Source organism: Perna viridis, chromosome 8, assembly GCF_037379345.1.
Source record: "Perna viridis isolate PV_CMFRI_1.1 ecotype Kerala chromosome 8, ASM3737934v1, whole genome shotgun sequence".
Taxonomy (NCBI): domain Eukaryota; kingdom Metazoa; phylum Mollusca; class Bivalvia; order Mytilida; family Mytilidae; genus Perna; species Perna viridis.
Window position 1 is genome coordinate 23,972,504 of NC_142452.1, and position 18,857 is coordinate 23,991,360.

At 31.4% G+C, this 18,857-nt stretch overlaps 1 protein-coding gene across 1 annotated transcript; it reads right to left on the reverse strand.

Moving 5' to 3' along the window:
* Positions 1 to 6,648: 6,648 nt before the first annotated feature.
* Positions 6,649 to 17,147, reverse strand: LOC148609887 (uncharacterized). Its single transcript, XM_088541741.1, has 7 exons — positions 17,076 to 17,147; positions 16,746 to 16,800; positions 14,477 to 14,755; positions 14,101 to 14,154; positions 13,479 to 13,616; positions 13,045 to 13,124; positions 6,649 to 8,980 (listed from the first exon to the last, which is right to left on the reverse strand). The coding sequence occupies exons 2-7, from the start codon at positions 16,792 to 16,794 to the stop codon at positions 8,930 to 8,932; spliced, it is 651 nt and encodes a 216-aa protein (XP_088397867.1). The 5' UTR covers positions 16,795 to 16,800; positions 17,076 to 17,147; the 3' UTR covers positions 6,649 to 8,929.
* Between the last annotated feature and the right edge of the window lie 1,710 nt (positions 17,148 to 18,857).

Below are 18,857 nucleotides of genomic sequence, written 5' to 3' on the forward strand. Positions count from 1 at the left end.
CATTTTTGTCCCTACAGTACTGGCCAGTTGCGACGTGTAATAGTAATAGTAATTGTTGAGAAATATAATCGATAAATTCTCTATAAGTACAAGTTTAGTGATTATTGGTGATATTTACGAATGCTCATTCTTTTATGATATGAATAATTATGTTTGATGTGTATCTGTTGTATGGAGCGCATTATTAACATGAACACATATGTCTTGCATTTACTTTGTCCCATCTATAGGTTGTACTTAGTATGCTGATTGTTTTGTACCGTTTCCGAAGGTCTATGATAAAACTGGCTGTAACCCATTATAACAATAGCAACATGTTTATCGTGTTAAGCCGGTCATAAACAGAATATTGATATTTGCACATATTAAGAATATAAATCATGAAAATTTAAGCATACGAGACATTAATTAAATTTACAGATTTGAGTTAATTTATCTTCCACAGCGCCGTCTTAATCAGACTTTTTTAGTAGCAATTTTTACTCACAACTCGACATTAATAAACAAATCAAACTAAGTATTACAATAAACTATTTTTGGCTATAAAAAGTTTGGTAACCTTGGATTAATTTGTATCACCAATCCATTTCCCATTATGAGAACATACAATAATTTGTGTTAATGCCATATATGGATTTCAATATCATTAAGTCGGCAAAAATAGACAAAACCAATCATTTTTCCTGTTATTTGGTTAATATTTAAGTGCTTTGACGCCATGATGACTGGGTGTATAGGGTTAAGCCAGTGTTATGTCCTTATCTTGTGGTATGTACGTTTGTTCATAGTGAGTTCAAAGAATGGGGAACCAAGAATAAACAAATTGCCAAAACCACGGTGTTAAATTGTCAAAAGCTCTCACTGGCCATGGTTGCTCATCTGGATGTGATTTGTAAAATATTCAAAAAAACTAATAAACTTCAACGTCAGTGTTGTTTGTTCTAAGTATACTTTGTTGTTGTTTACCAGGACAACATCCAATAAAAAAACAAACAAACAAACAAAGCCTGGATAATAAACTTTCAAGGGTCTTTAATCATATAGCAACTAATAGATAAGTGATGACTATGTAGTGATCAAGAATGGAAGTTAGCATATCCATGTCTGTAATCAAATTTCTCTACAGTATCCAAAAAAGTAACTTTTTTCTTATCGTATTTAACAAATGCCTATTCTTAGAAATTACAAGACGTATACTGTAAGTTGCTTACCATTTAAAAGATTGACAATTACCAATAGGTTAAGTACATAAATCTTCATGTTGCACTGTGAAATTAAAATGACAGAAATTCCTTTATTGTGTTAAACTTGATGAAGTAAATGGATTTGTATTGTTTTATTAAGGACCGAGCCGTTTTTGCTTTTTTTGGGATTTAAGTGATTTTGTTACAATTTATACTGTGTACTGCCACTATAATCACATTGTCAGAAGTTGTTACAGGTTGCCTAAACTACTAATGGAATAGAATTAAACAATTTATATCATTGTTAGAAAAAATAACATTTTTTATTTATCCTGCAGTTTGATTTACAAAATGCATATGACAATCTCCCTTACCTGTTTTCATCAGCAATTCATCATGGACTCTGAACACTGATTGGTATTTTTTTTGTTTGTTTGTCGTATTTATACTTGTAACAATACTTCCTTATATTAATGAAGTCGAAAGTTCATGAATACTTTAAATACATTTTATAGTGTATTTTAGAGACCCTATTACAATCTACAAAATAAAATGAAATAAGGAAGTATATGAATCACTTACTCAGATTATTTCTTTTTTTTAAATATTATCATGATTGCGGAATGAAATCTTGAAAATCTGAACCATGTTTTATAAAGATCAATTATGTAGCTATCTTTCATACCCGTTTGTGTGCAATAAAAAGGAAAATTCACATTGTATTTGAGAGGGTAAAATTTTCAAAGCCTCGAACTCAAAGTTTATCAGTGTTTAAAGACAGGTAATGTCTATAGAATCAACGTCTGATTTACATATAACTGAACCCATCGATTGGTTTACACTAAACAAAAAATATTTTTTATCTTTATGTCGAAAGAAGATATACTAGATAATGGTTTGTGTATGTGTGAAAAACATCGACGTAAAAGAGCACAAGATACGACAATTGAAGATACAGAAATGACAATGAGCAATGTCATATGATACCGTTAAACGCGCATATCCTAAATTAAATAAACTATTTATATATTAAAACTTAAACAGTATTGGTCAGTCAATGCATAATAGCAATAGCTGGCTGGCAAACAATCTAAAACATCAAATATATGCGAGATATATGGAATGCTACCGACTACAATTCATGTATTCCTGTCCTTCCAATAGACTAAATATCATTGAATATAATCATTTTTTAGAATAAATAAAAGTACATAATACTTATATTTCGCTAGCATTTCAGAAAAAGACGGCTAGGATAATATTAAAATTCGGTAGCCAAAAGCAATGCACAGAATTTAGATTTTATCCAAAAAATTATTCCTGTTCTACAATATGTCATCATTTACGATGCTTTAATATCAAGTGAGGCTACCATGCTGATTTTATATGGTACAGCGGCTTCTAAGAAACTATTTTGTCTGGTTCAACATGGAGAAACATTTCTTAAAGTAATAGTAGTTAAAAAAAAAAACAAAAACAACAAAAACAAAACAAAAAACAAAATGATTGATTGATTGACACTCTAGCAGCAATATTTAAGCTATATTCAGGCGATGAATATGAAATGGGTGATATATATGAACATGACATCATGATGAAATTAAGAATGGGATGGGACACGAGGATAATGAGGACTCAGATGTCTGACCTCTATATTATATTTATGGTAATGGCGGCCATGTTTATTAACAGATCACAAATCCCAATATCAGTTATACATGTAAGTAGAATACCTTAATGGACATTCGTACCAAGTTCAAATCCATGTGGTCTTTACAGTCGTGTCAGATGGTAAGATGTTTTAAAGTTTGCCCAGTTGTTTCAGAGGGGAAGAGTTTTGAGAAAAAAATTGCTGAGGACGGACGATGAAAGACGGAGGACGACGACGGACGCTGATTGATGGCAATAGCTTACGTAGCCCTTTGGATCAAGTAAGCTTAAAATAAACAAAGCTTTCACTATGATCTGGTTACCTGGGAGCGTTTGTTTACCGTTCATATAAACGCACGATAGGAGCGTTTGTTTATCGTGTGTTTGGTGAGCGTTTAGCATGCATTTAGGTATCGTGCGGGAAACCTCAAGTAGTGTATTCCTGCACATGAGGTTGAAAGGTTTGCTTTGAATTCGACGTTTAATTTTTTTTCTGTTTGTAAACAAAGTTTTAATAAAGTGGTAGTTGTTACCATTAATTTTTAGATCAGATGAGGTGACGACAGCCAGTCTATATATAATGAATATTTTGATTTTCATTTGCAGTCTGATTCAAAGAACAATTTAATTGACTTATTACATTGAAAGAGGATATCTGTATGTGTGACATTACGATGTTACTTAAATATTTATAAATTAGGTCGCACTATCATGTGAACTAAAGTCATGTTAAAAATAAAACCAAAAAGAAAAAGGAAATGTATTTCCTCCTGATTTGTAACCATTTTGTATGTATCAAATTGTTCATACCTTTGTTAAAGTATCGAAATATTTATTTTTTATAAGGAAACAAATTATTAAATGAAATAATTAAAATGACTTACATCATGACCACCTCAAGGTAAATACTATTCTATATTTCAACCCTACCGATGCACCTGGTCCATACTCCCAGTTTTAAGCGCAATCCGAGTTGCTTATTTACTTTTGCTGCTTTGTTTGTTTTATTGTGGTTATTTTATGTTCGTTGTTTTCTGTGTCTGTTTTTCATGTATAGTCTTTGCTTCTAGATGATTACATTATCTTGAATTCCGCTAGTGTCAACTATGTTAGATACTATTACGTAGTGGACCAATTATAAAATTACGAGCACTAATTGTATTATAAGGAACAATTCATGGTGCGTAGTGGCTTAATGGTATGTTAGCAAGTATAGATTATTATTGAATCCAATAATATATAAGGTGTAATTTACAAATGAAGTCATTTTATTATACACTCTGTTGTTTGTCAAATGTACGTGTACACTAGACAACGATTTAATATCTGTAATTTACCTTTGTACTTCTATCATACAATAAGTTCAAAAATCATAGAGAAATAACTTGCAGTAGTTTTGAACTGGTCTGGAGGAGGCATGTCAGTTTATACATTTACGTAATTTATATTTTGTTTCTTTTTTTCATTGTAACAAGGGACTCCGACCTTGTGATCTTTAGGTGTGTTGAATTGTGTAATATTTATATTCTATTATTGTTAGATTTTAATAGAAAAGGGTTGCGATCAAACCTTTATCGCTTTTTTGCGCATTTCTAAAGTCAGAGATGTCTGGCCTCTGTATATCTAATTTTGTTTTCACCTTTAGTTTATTTTTATGTTTTCTTGAGTTTATAGGACAACTATTACTACATACCTGTGTATACGGATGTTTCGTGGGTTGCTGCAGTCTGACCTGTGGTATGAAGGTATCCTCGTCCTGAATTAAAGACCAATGGGTTGTCTTGTTCTGACATTTTCCTTCCAAGGGTTGGTGGGGGGGATGGTGGTGGGTTGCTGTCGCTTTGACAAAAACAACCGGCTGGTGTGGGAGTTGCTGTCGCTTTGACATATACACTATACCTATTCTCGTTCGTAATATTATATTATTGAGGTTCTAGATTTTATATTTTGCACCAACTACGTGATGATACCTATATCATTTTTAATGACGCCACTTTTGTCGTGATATGATTTGTACAAATTTGCTTTAAATGTGTTAGTTTCTGATGACTCGATTAAAACTTACTCTTATGAAAAAACAAATATTTAACAACATGAAATAAACGCAAATGATTTGAATTAAATCTGTGTTATTTTCATATAGTCATATTTTATTTATGGTAATGTCTTCGCCCATGTCATAAAAATATATCTATCGACGTAAACTCACTTTTATATTCCTATGATGAAAACAATCAAATAAATCTAGGTATAATTTAAAATTAGGTTTTCTAAGGAAGTACATAGTATATTGTTTGATATAAATGCCTTTATTGACATTACTGGCGAGGAATCTATTAATATACATTGTACATGATCGCAGTTATTTTCCATTTTGAAATTTTGCATGAACATGTTCAATTATTTTGATGAATGTTGTCCGTCACTAACTTGAGTCCAGACTTACTGTAAAGATTTTTAAAATATGTTTGAAAAAATTGAAAAATTTCAATTTTAGTCTGTACATGACCATCGATAGTAACAGTTGTGGTTGAAAGAGTCGCAAGGCAAGGAGTGAATAGCATGGAATAGGAAGCATGTATATGCTCTTATCTATATTTTGTTTATTTGTTTGCATATATATTTAGTTGTGTTCTGTCATTGGTTGTGGTGTTTTTATATCTTTTTTGTCTCGTTTTTTTTTTATTTTCATTGCAGTTCCATATCTGTTCCATGCATCAGCATCCCCAGTCAATGTTCTCTAAAGTAGAAGTTTTTCTTTAAGGCAATTAAGGTTTTTAGATGTTTAGTTTTCTGTTTAGGTTACCCATGCTAGATCAATGGTATTTTGTGTATAGTTACATAAGCATCACTACAGTACATTTCAATATGTGTTCCGTGCACATGCTCCCGTAGTTACTATCGTTTTTAATAGCAGCAACCACGTTCCTTGGCGAAACATATTTCTTAAATGACAATTTGTATGTCATTGTTTTTATTAGTCCATGTTTATCTTGGTTCCCTTGTTTTCACATTCATGAACTTATCTTATTTGATTGCAGATGTCAAAGTTTGATTTAAAACCGTTCGATCTCAAACCATTCCATTGCGTGTGGAACTAACCATAAGTCTTAATTAGGATCACAATGCCATTTCACATTCAGGAATATCGTATACCTTTGTAATCTTAATTAACTTAAATGTACACTATTACCTCTTTGTCAATTCATTTTAATTTTAGAAAAAATGTATTTAGTTTTCGATTTTGAAAAGATAAACCTTTTAATGATATGGAATAGGACCAAAATGTTTGTCGATTTTTTTTTCAGATTATTTAAAAAAAAATAGTACTTATGATTGAATATTTTAGATAGACAATCTAATAATGAGCGGATCCGATCCTGGAATCCTGAATTTATGGACGCGAATTCCCGTATTTCGAATTGAAAATAAACAAATTCCCATTTTATAGGTACCCTTCGTAATGGCAAAGTTTAAAGGTGAAGGAAACATTGGATAGAACTAAACCATACAGGTTTCATATTGCTATTAGGTTCATCTGTAAAAACAAAAAATACAGTTGGAGAGATTAATCAAGGGAACCAAAATTCTAGCGGAAATCAAAATATTGGGATCCAGGATAAAAGACCTGACAGGGAAAACAGACATACAAAACAAAGAACATAAAATGACCAAACATAATACGTACAAAGCAAAAATGGTACATTAGCAACTCGTACTCCACCAAAAACTTACCGGTAGAGTTAGCGTCCTCTGCTTTTATACAACAAAAACAAATACTGTATATTTATTTATTTATATGTATTTAGACAGGTCAAACACATATAATACAAACATAAAATACAGTATAGATATACACATAGACATAAACGTATACAGACCAAGACAATACATGAAAAAATAGCATTTATATGAAACCTTGAAACTTGACAAGGATAGCCAATAAAACCATACCTATACAAAAGTATGTTTTCCATTGGGGTCCTTAAAAAGAAGAATACATGGAAAACACTTGAATCTACACACGAAGCATTTCACATTTCCTAAAATATTAACAGTTTATGTAAATACAGTCTGTTATAAAAAAGTGACATTTTGTTGTTAAACATAAATAAATTCATTTTCTTTTCTCCTTTTGGCTCCTTCCTGTATAAAAAGTTTAACTTCAGTTTTGAAAAAAAATGTGTTCGTTGTATTTTTAACAGTAAGTGGTAATTTGTTCCAAGTTTGTATAGCATGATATATGAAACTATCTTTACTACATAACTTACAATTAGGTATACTATAATTTAATCTTGAAGCACCCCTTGTTTTCACACAAATATTCAGGTGCAGTACCATGGTAAATATTAAAAAACAAGGTTTAATTCTGAGTTGATTCACTCTATCTGGCACCGAAAGCATATTGACACTGTCATTTTTTTTCTTCAAAATTTACGCTTGTTCTGGTCCTGGCCGAGACCAGAAACCTTAAACTTTGTTTTGCAAGATGTGCAATTCTTGGGCAATCCCGCCCCTTAACTACTGAACCAAAGGGCACATGAATAATCAAAATAACATTGTATCAAAGAAGTTGACAGTGTTATTCTCTATCTGGAATCAAGACATTTAGCATTCTTATATAACATTTCAGTCTTCCATTGACTTTAGAAACAATATTTGACACTAATTTTTCAAAGTTCAAATTTCTATCAATATAAACTCCGAGATATTTGACAACATCCGTAGCTTTAATTACAAATTGTGATTTGTTTGATTTTTTTTCTTTAGGGACCAAATACCATACATTTGGTTTTACCTAAATCCAATGTTAATTTATTATCAATCAGCCAGTCTGAACACTGACTAACACACTTCCTAATGTGTTTAATATTACATTTGGATCTACATGTTAATATTATTTTATTAAAGTGTCACCATCATTTACATTACATATTACATATCAATAAAAGAACATAGTTATCGTAAAAGATTCCAACCGATAACAGGCGATAACGGCTTATGAGACACTACGAATTTAACAAACCAGAGTAAGCAAGATGAAAAATAATTATATACGATAACGCTTAAAACTGTATACTAAATGAATGCATGTTATCTATAAAACATTTTATGTACAACTGGTTAAAATTGGAACCATTTTTATATTTTACATTAAAAAATCGTGTTTGTTATCGATATCAAACAGGTAAAAAGTCCTTATTAAAAGCACAGGCATTGGTGAATAAATCTTGTCGTAAATCTGAGAAAAAAATACATTCAAATAAATAGTGCGTCTCATCTTCTGTACTACTATTGTTACAGTACATACATAAACATTCATTCAGAGGTAAAGGTGGTCTATTATATCTGCCCGTTTCAATTTTGACTTGTAGTGAACCAGATCTGGACAATGACAAAACACGTCTATGATTTCATTTTTTTTACAAATTTAACAGAATTTTCCGTGCAAAGATAATGTTCAAACAATCTATGTAGACACCCACCGAGTTGTTCATAAAAAGTCATGTCCTGGGTAGACGCAAGAGGAAAAGGAAAATATGTCATGTCGAACAAATCGATTCTTATTGATGAATTACTTTATGTGAAGCAAAACATTCTCACATTTAAAAAATAAATAAGTCTTTGCTGTTTAAAAAAATTGTAACAGACAATTAATTTCATTACGTCACGAAAAATGTAACAATAACTTTTGACATCAGATTTTTTCGGTCGTAAAAGAATCTTAGATACATTTTTCATCTACGCTGTACCTAACGCAATGTTGCAAATTACAAGTACAAACCCTTAAAGTTTAATAGAAACGGGCTTTATTGTCCTTTGTTAATTGTGATCCACGTCGAGCGCAGTTTTGTGAAATATAAATGTATATGGTAATTTTCTTCAGTTACTATCATACTTGGATGTCCGAAAAGGTCTTCAATGAGAAAAAGCTAGCACTTAATAAACTACACTTAGTAACGTTATTGTTTTATGTTTGTGTATACAAATAATCGATGTTTGTTTGAAAGTGGTGAGTAAACAGTACAGTCATGTAAGTTTTAATCTAATTCTTTACAGTTATCAATGGCCAACATCTACATGACATAATTTCACTAGGCTATTTCTGTATATTGGGTTTCATCCTCATCTGCGTTTGCTACGTCCTATAAATGATAAATAAAATGAGAGGCTTAAAATCTAACATAAATGGACTGTACTGTACATTTTAGTATGACCTTCATTTGATGATATTATAATTAAAGTATTACCGACATCCTAGGCGGAAGATTTTTATGATATATGCATAGTACAGACAAAATCAAAGTATTACTAATAACTAGCTTCAAAAACTTGATATTGTTTTATAAAATGTGATAAACAATATACATTTGAGTCCCTTTCAGTTCCTAGTTTTAAGCCACTTTAACTGTAAAGAAAGAACTGACTAGTTGAACATGTACGTGATCCCTTGCAAAATAGAAGATCCAATGTTATTTTTTAAGAGGTTATTGGTTTTTAACTTTAATTGATGCCAGAAATTACACAAATAATAACTAATGCAGCATAACAATTTGCTTTCATAATTATTTCCAGAGGTTTTTTAATTACCATTATATGTTAACAGAGTAAATACATTTCATTTATTGATACACGAAACGTTGTTGTTGTATTGCGCTAGACTTCTTCTGGAACAGGGTCATGTTGCTACAAGATTAAAGAATTGAAGTCATCACTAAAGAAATTTTATGGTCGCCATCATGAACTCGTGGATCCTTTCGAGGCATCCATCAGCACCTTGAAAATTGATTTGTTCATCGTGTTATAGTTTTCCTTTCCTCTTTTGTCTACCCAGGACTTGACTTTTTATGAGCAACTCGGCGGGAGTTTCTAGAAAAGCAGAGGACGCTTACCCTAACGGTACACCTGGTTCATGCTCCAAGTTTTTAGTGGAGTCCGAGTTGCTCATTTACATTTGTTACTTTGTACATATTATTTTAGTTGCTTAATGTTCTTTGTTGCGTACGTCTGTTATCCGTGTTTGGTCTTTGTCCCTGGGTTGCTTACTTTTGATTTTCGCGAGAACCTTTGTATATATATATATTTGAATTTGACAGTTTTTACATCGTTGGGAATTGTGCAGACCTTTCTATATATAGATATTTCTATTTTTTGAATATTTCTTTTGAAATAACGCCTTTTTGAATAAAGAGGCAGTGCTAAATGTGTGACTAATCAGAATGTGAAGAAACCAATTGCTCATCTAATTTAATATACAACAAATGTATTTCTTTTTCTGTTTCGGTTATAATTTTTTGGAAAATTTTCAGCATTAAGACGACTAGCATTTATGGAAATAACCATGGGAACTAATATCTACTGGTATTTCCTGACCATCTATATAGAAAAAAAACAGTCCATACAAACATATGAATTTAATTATTTAATTTGTTCATAAGCAAGGACATATGGCACCAGAGAAGATATAAGCATGTTCGCTGAAGAAGTAGGATGCAAAAAAGAAAATGCAAGTGTAGTCTAACTTTGATAGAGTAATCAAGGGAACCAAGGTTATAGCGGTAATCAAAAGAATGTAACCTAGGGACAAAGACCAGACATGGAAGACAGACATACACAACAAAGAACATAAAGTAACTAAAATCACACATACAAAGTAACAAAAGTAAATGTGCAACTCGGACTCCACTAAAAACTGGGAGAATGGACCAGGTGCACCGGTAGGGTAAGCGACCTCTTCTTTTCTAGAAACACCCGCCGAGTTGCTCATAAAAAGTCAAGTCCAGGAAAAGGAAAAACTATGGCCCGTTGAAAATATCAGTTTTCATGGTGCTGATGGATACACAATAACAATCCACGAGTTCATGATAAGGACCATAAAACTTCTGTAGTGATGATTTCAATCTTGTAGCAACATAACCCTGTTCTAGAAGCCTATTTGTTAGAGTTCTAGCACGATATAAAAAGTCTCTATAGTTTCGGCAGATTACGCAATGTTAAGCTATAGATATCCCACTGAAAATACTTATTCAATTGTTTGAAACCGCATACGGGTTTACTTTTTATTCTAATCCCATTATCAAATCAATGAAGCCAAGTTTCAGTTGTACTTTGTATGAATGAAAGCATGGTCAATTGATGCAAAATTTAACACATTTAACATCAATGTTACAAGGTTCTTATTGAAAATTTACCATCACCTTTAGCCATGAGTGACATATAGCCCTGCGATATTGAAGTGTTAAATTCTGCTGATCTATTCTGAAGGCAAATCTCAATGGTTATTTGAATTAGTAGAACATGAAGAGCTATAACGAAATAACCGAACTGAAAAATGTATCAAGGTAAACCGAAAAAAGATTATACAAATGGGATGTCCGTTTTTTTCAAATGACAAAAAGAGGCTAAAAATCTTAACTTTTGAAACATCCGCATTGGCCCTGATGCAAATAGTCGATTTAGCTAGTTAAGATATTTTTTTAACGTAAAAGGGTAGGTAAGCCTGGATATTTCATCGTAACCATTCAGCATTGGAACTCAAAGCTCTTTGACACATTTTCTAAATAAAAGACACATATCTTTCAATTAGACAATCGTTCATCTGCTATATATGTATTAGTTGAAATCCCTACATTTATTACCTGTCCAACGTAACAATATGGGTATTGGTAAAGTGCAATACCTTGGCTAAAAATCTTGGATACAAATAAAGCATTAGGTCCTGATCTGATAAACTTCCGCTTGTTCAAAGAAGCAGTTTCCGTGTTAAGGTTTCCATCATGGACATTTGTTAACTTGTCACTCTCATTTTCTGACTTCTCAATTGAATGGAAGAAAGCAAATGTAACGCCTATTTTCAAAAATAATACCCCCATTAAATGAAAAATCATCAACCAATTTCATTATTATGTATTCTTTCTAAATGCTTTGAAGATATGTCTATAAACACGTCCACAATTTTGTGTTTGGAAACAAGATTATCACTCCAAGTCTGTCTGGGTTTACGAAAAGTGATTCAACGGTAAATCAATTAGTTAGTTTTTCGAATGATATTGGTTGAGCTCTTGCTAGTGGAAAAGAAATAAGAAACGTATTTTGAGATATAAGTAAAGCGTTCGACCGAGTTTGGCATGCTGGTCTCTTATCTAAACTGGCAAATTACGGAATTACGGGAATGCTGCTACACTGGTTTATTTTTTTTTTGTTGGGGAGGGTTCAAAGGGTTGTCATATAGTGAAGTAACTCAGATTGGAGACCAATGAAAGGGAGGGTCTGCAAGGCTCCAGTTGTGGGACTTTTATTGTTTATATCATTTATCAACGATATATTATCTGACATTGGTGCGTCGATCAACCAAGAAACTCCAGAGTATTTGCAATCGTTAATTCCAAACTCGGTTGATTCCTTGAATGGATATTATGCTAGACAATCACAAATTATTTTAGAAATATACACGACAATTAACTTCTACTCTGAATACTTTCTGCCAACAACAGTTAAACTGTAGAACAAACTTTCTCAGAATACCAGTAGTTCTAGCTCCACTAACAATTTTAGAAATAGGATTCAGGAATATTTGGTAAAATGCCCAAATATTTACTTCATTGGTAAACGACTATGGCAAATATTACATGCCAGAATGTAAATGAACAATGCTTCACTCAACGAACAAATGTTCAGTTGTAACCTTGTAAAGTCCACTAGTTGCACCTGTGGTCATGTTGAATCAACTTCCCATTTTTTGCTTTTTTGTCCTAAATATGTTTTATTACGAAATGAAATAATGTTTTCTATGGCACTTGGTGTACCTTTTACTGTAAATGTATTGCTGTATGGCTCAAATATTCTAAATGCCGAACAAAATGTAGAAGTTTTTCCTAAGTTCAGAAGTTTATTATCAAAAGTAATAAATGCTTCACTTCCATGTACTGCATCTCGTCACTAATTTTCCATTTTTGTTTTTATATTCGTTTGTCTTATTTACTAGTCAGTTAAGAAAATCATTCCACATGCATCTTCTTTAGAAAAAAATATTCTTGTTATTTTACTTTTACGGACACGGAACTTTGTATAAGCTATTTAGCTTCTTTCCGAATCCTACCATGACTTCGTATGTAAATGTGTATACTGTATTTGCTTGTGCTTATATACTTAAATAAATATGTTTAAACTAAATCCCTGATTATTTTGTAGACAGAGATATCATAATTACCTGCAGCTCGACTGCAACATCGCTATTTTCTTGTATAGTTGACCTGTTACCATTTACACACCTTGAGTTTCTGCAACGTTCTTCACTCATGAAAAATATAAGATATTCTTATTGTTGTAATTGAAATGAGTTACCTAGTTTTAAATCGTAAGTAAAATCCAAAACTAAATGTTTAATGATCATAAAATTGGATTGCACATTTTCTTTAGCAGTTATATTTAAAGTAGACGTAATAGCTATGTCAGTCCTTTGGAATTACCTGTCAGCCCTACTCGTCTATTGCATGTGTTAGTTTGAGACTTTAGGGCATTTATAAAAATACAGGATTTTCCAATTCTTGAAAACAATGATTGCTTTTGTGAGATATCTTACGATGATACTTCACTTTAAACATCAATTTTACAATGTAAAACGTATTTAAATTAATATTTCACCAGCTGTCAAACAGGACATCAATAGAACAAATATCGTCGTTACAATCCCCACACCAGAGCATATAATAAGACAAAGATGGAATGTATCTAGACGTAAATGTTCCGTGGCAGTTTCCATTGAAGATGTGTCACTGGTGCCTAAAATGTAAATAATATGATTTTATTTCAAAGTGAAGAATTTTGTCAATGATAATCCTTTACATGGGTTATAAAATTAATGTCATGTTTCCGTTATCAAGTTATACATTCAAAGAATCTGATTTTTAAAATTCAAAAAAGTTATCTGTGAATATTACGATTTCTCATCAATTTGTTCAAGACATATTTGTAAATGTTCACAATTGTTTTATTGAGTCGATATTTTAAGATGTGTTTAAAGGTAACTAATTTCAAATGACTAATTTGAAACAACTGCTCTTAGATCTTTCTTCAACTATAAATGTCTCACTAAAATCATCCGAAACATAGTAATTTTCATCTGTAAATTTTAAAGATATCCAGGTCATTTGACTGCCATTATGACATGGATATTTCAACACATGATTGTTCTGAATATTTGCACGTTCATGTTTCACACTTGCAATGCAGAAAAACCCTGAAATATAAAAGTTTCTTTATTTACCTCTGGTACTTTGATCCGTGGTTTCATTGACTGTCTGTGTACAGTTGATTTCATCTGTTAAATATAACAGTAAGGAGGTCATTTTCAAAAGAAAGTTAAGTAAATGTTTATGAAAATTAAAGACTTGAAATTGTGAGTCCAAATTCAAGTACGCAGATACAGTTTAAAAACAATTATCATTTTGGCAACAGAGTAGGCGGTTCAGAAAGGGGGTTCTAGGCTAATATTCGCCCAAAATAAAAAAAAATCCCATGAAACCAAAAAAGAGTCCAATTACCGGATCATATCCTATAGATCCGCAAGGGGAGTCTAGTTATTGAATATTTGCCACGTATGACAAGAGAAATTAAATGTGTATACCAGTAAATGTATTGACCTTTCATCGTTACGTTAAATGTTTGTACTGTTAATGAATTATCCAAGCAGGTATAGACTCCTATGTCGTCTTGGCTCATATTTGTAAACTTCAACTCATACACTCCAATGCTGACATTAACAATAACATCCAAATCTTGACTATTGTTCGGACCGTGTCTTCTATTTATGAATATGTTTTCATTGCCTTTAATCCACACCAATGTTTTATTGAAACCTTCAATAGGGCAACTCAAAACCAACTGTTCTCCTGGACATAATTCTCTCTTTAATACGTCACCTAAAACCATGATTAGACATATGATATACAAAGTAAATTACAATTGATATAAACAACTGTTTGTCTATTTATAACAAACACAAGACAAGATCATTATAGGAAATCTTTCAAATTTAAATACTGATGTCATATTCATTTATTTATGCAGTTCAGTAAATGCCTCATTAATTTGAAAATATCTTTGTTATAAAACACAGTGAACAATGAACTATAACAGGATTATGATACTAATTATTAAAATTTCTTGTCTTATTCCTTCAGTAAGAATAAAAATGTTTACCTTCCAATTTTTTACCCATTATATTTGTTTATCATTGTTTAAAGAACTCACAGCATAATCATTGCATTTAACTTATATGTTTATATATGTGTGGATTGAGTTGTCTTTCTAACCATGAGACTGATGATATCAAAAAGAACATTCCTTTGGTTTTCGTGTAATAACAAACTTAATTTGTTCGTATCCTTGAAACTTAATTGGTATTCAGTTATTATACTTTCCTCAACATCTACAATTGAAAACTAAAACACCGTTTTAATTCAAGGTTAATATCAATGAAAACAATCTATGCACGAACAATATTTAATGAATGTAGGTTTAAACAAACAACAGATCTGTTAGTAGGGAGAATACACACCACGAAACCACAATACTCATCATTTGCCTTTTTTTCATTTTATAAATCCATATTGTCATTATTTTAGTCTTCTTAAACTCGAGAACATTTTAAAAGGATGATTGATCCTACGTTGTTTTTATAATAGGTTTTACTCCAGTTGTGGCGAATGTTGCCCAGATTAAACTATATACATGTAGTTACTTTCTTACACGGGTCGCGCACACAATTTTGTCCCTACGGTACTGACCAGTTGCGACGGGTAATAGTAATTGTTGAGAAATATAATCGAGTTCCAATGTAACGTTCTTTATTAGTACAAGTTTAGTAATTATTGGTGATATTTACGAATGATTATTCTTTTATATTTTTATGATATGAATAATTATGTTTGATGTGTATCTGTTATATGAAGCGCATTTACTTTGTCCCATCTATTGGTTGTACTTAGTATGCTGATTGTTTCTGTCTTTGCAATGTTGTACCGTTTCCGAAGGTCTATAATAAAACTGGCTGTAACCCATTATAACAATAGCAACATGTTTTTTGTTTTAAGCCAGTCATAAACTGAATATTGATATTTGCACATATTAAGAACATAAATCATGAAAATTTAAGCAAACTAAGTATTACAATAAACTATTTTTGGCTATAAAAAGTTTGGTAACCTTGGATTAATTTGTGTCACCAGTCTATTTCCCATTATGCGAAGATTCAATAATTTGTTTTAATGCCATATATGGATTTCAATATCATTAAGTCGGCAAAAATAGACAAAACCAATCATCTTTCCTGTTATTTGGTTAATATTTAAGTGCTTTGACGCCATGATGACTGGATGCATAGGGTTAAGCCAATGTCATGTCCTTATCTTGTGGTATGTACGTTTGTTCATAGTGAGTTCAAAGAACGGGGAACCAAGAATAAAAAAATTGCCAAAACTACGGTGTTAAATTGTTAAAAGCTCTTACTGGCCATGCTTGCCCATCTGGATGTGATTTGTAAAATATTCAAAAAAAAAAAAAAACAACTAATAAACTTTAACATCAGTGTTGTTTGTTCTAGGTATACTTTGTTGTTGCTTACCATGACAACATCCAGTAAAAAACAAACAAACAAACAAAGCCTGGATAATATACTTTCAAGGGTCTTTAATCATATAACAACTAATAGATAAGTGATGACTAAAAAATGTAGTAATAAAGAATGGAAGTTAGCATGTCCATGTCTGTAATCCAATTTCTCTACAGTGTCCAAAATGTTGAATACATTTTACTAAATTGATGTATACTAAAAATAGGAACTTTTTTCTTATCGCATTTTACAAATGCATATTCTTAAAAATTACAAGACGCACATTGTAAGTTGCTTACCATCTAAAAGAACGGCAATTACCAATAGGTTAAGTACATAAATCTTCATGTTGCACTGTAAAATTATAATGACAGAAATTCATTTATTGTGTTAAACATGATGAAGTAAATAGATTTGTATTGTTTTTGCTTTTTTTGGGGATTTAAGTGATTTTTTTTTTACAATTTATACAGTGTACTGCCACTATAAAAACATTGTCAGAAGTTGTTACAGGTTGCCTAAACTACTAATGGAATAAAATTAAACAATTTATATCATTGCTAGACAAAATAACATTTTTATTTATCCTGCAGTTTGATTTACAAAATGCATATGACAATTTCCCTTACCTGCTTTCATCACCAATTCAACATGGACTCTGAACAATGATTTGTATTTTTTTCTTTGTCGTGTTTATACTTTCAAAAATACTTCCTTATATTAATGAAGTCGAAAGTTCATAAATACATTTTAAAGTGTATTTCAGAGACCATATTACAATCTACAAAATAAAATGAAATAAGGAAGTATATGAATCACTTATTTAGATTATTATTTATTTTTTTTAAACATTATCATAATTGCGGAATGAAATCTTGAAAATCTGAACCATATGTTATAAAGATCCATTATGTATCTATTTCTCATACCCGTTTGTGTGCAAAAAAAGGAAAATTCACATCGTAGTTGAGAGTGTAAAATTTTAAAGTCCTCGAACTCAAGGTTAATCAGTGTTTAAGGACAGGTAATGTCTATAGAACCAACGTCTGATTTTCATATAACTGAACCAGTCGATTGGTTTACACTAACCAAAAAGATTTTTTATCTTGATGTCAAAAGAAGATATCATACTAGATAATGTTTTGTGTATATGTGAAAAAGATCGACGTAAAGGCTAAAAACCACTAATTCCACTTCCCATAGGCTTCTATGCTAATTTCACAATATTCAATGGCTTCTCTGGACTTTACCTTACCTTTAACCTGCAGAGGACTATATATCAGCATGATTCTACATATGTCAGCTCACAATCCTCAGAATGGCATGTGGGGTTAGCAGACTTGCAGTGCAGTACTGGTCACCGGAAGTGAAGTGTCAATAAATAGCATGGGAAAACTCAGTGTTTTCACAAGATAGGGGTATATTTAAAAATCATTATGGAGATTAGGCTTCACATCACAAGAAGCAAAATGCACCTATAAAATGTACAGAGATATTTTTCCTTTCAGAAACTGTTTAAATTTTTTAAATAAGATGAGAACTTTTTTCACCAGAATAATGAGGAACAGGGGTAATTTCTGCGTAGGACTATTTTTGCGTACGTTGCAAATGCTCATTCGTTGAATTGGTGGTCTGTAACCTAAAGAAGCACAATATACGATAATTAAGGATACAAAAATATCCTAAATTAAATAAACTATTTATATATTAAAACTTAAACAGTATTGGTCAGTCAATGCGAGATATATTGAATACTACCGACTACAATTCATGTATTTCTGTCCTTCTAATAGACTAAATGTCATTAAATATAATCATTTTTAGAATAAATAAAAGTACATAATACTTATATTTCGCTAGCATTTCAGAAAAAGACGGCTATGATAATATTAAAATTCGGTAGCCAAAGCAATGCACAGAATTTAGATTTTATTCAAATAATTATTCCTGTTCTACAATATGTCAGCATCTACGATGCTTTAATATCAAGTGCAGCAACCATGCTGATTTTTATATGGTACAGCGGCTTCTAAGAAACTATTTTGTCTGGTTCAACATGGAGAAACATTTCTTAAGTAATAGTAGTTAAAAAAAAACAAAAAAATAAAATAAAATGAAACAAAATCATTGATTCATTGTTGGGGTTTAACACTCTAGCAGCAATATTTAAGCTATATTCAGGCGATGAATATGAAATGGGTGATATATATGAAGATGACATCATGATGTAATTAAGAATGGGATGAGATACGAGGATAATGAGGACTCAAATTTTGGCTAAACCTAACAGTTTTGAGGATGTATGCGAACAATTTCTGTCTGGCCTCTATGTTATATTTATAGTAATGGCGGCCATGTTTATTGACAGATCACAAAACCCAATATCAGTTATACATGTATGTAGAATACCT

Excerpts from the sequence above, each read along its gene's own strand:
- LOC148609887 (XM_088541741.1), bottom strand. The coding sequence starts at position 16,794 with ATGAAGATTTATGTACTTAACCTATTGGTAATTGCCGTTCTTTTAGAT. Across the intron at positions 13,617-14,100 it reads CACGGATCAAAGTACCAGAG|GCACCAGTGACACATCTTCA; the intron begins GTAAATAAAGAA and ends TTTACATTTTAG. Across the intron at positions 13,125-13,478 it reads GATGTCCTGTTTGACAGCTG|AACGTTGCAGAAACTCAAGG; the intron begins GTGAAATATTAA and ends TCATGAGTGAAG.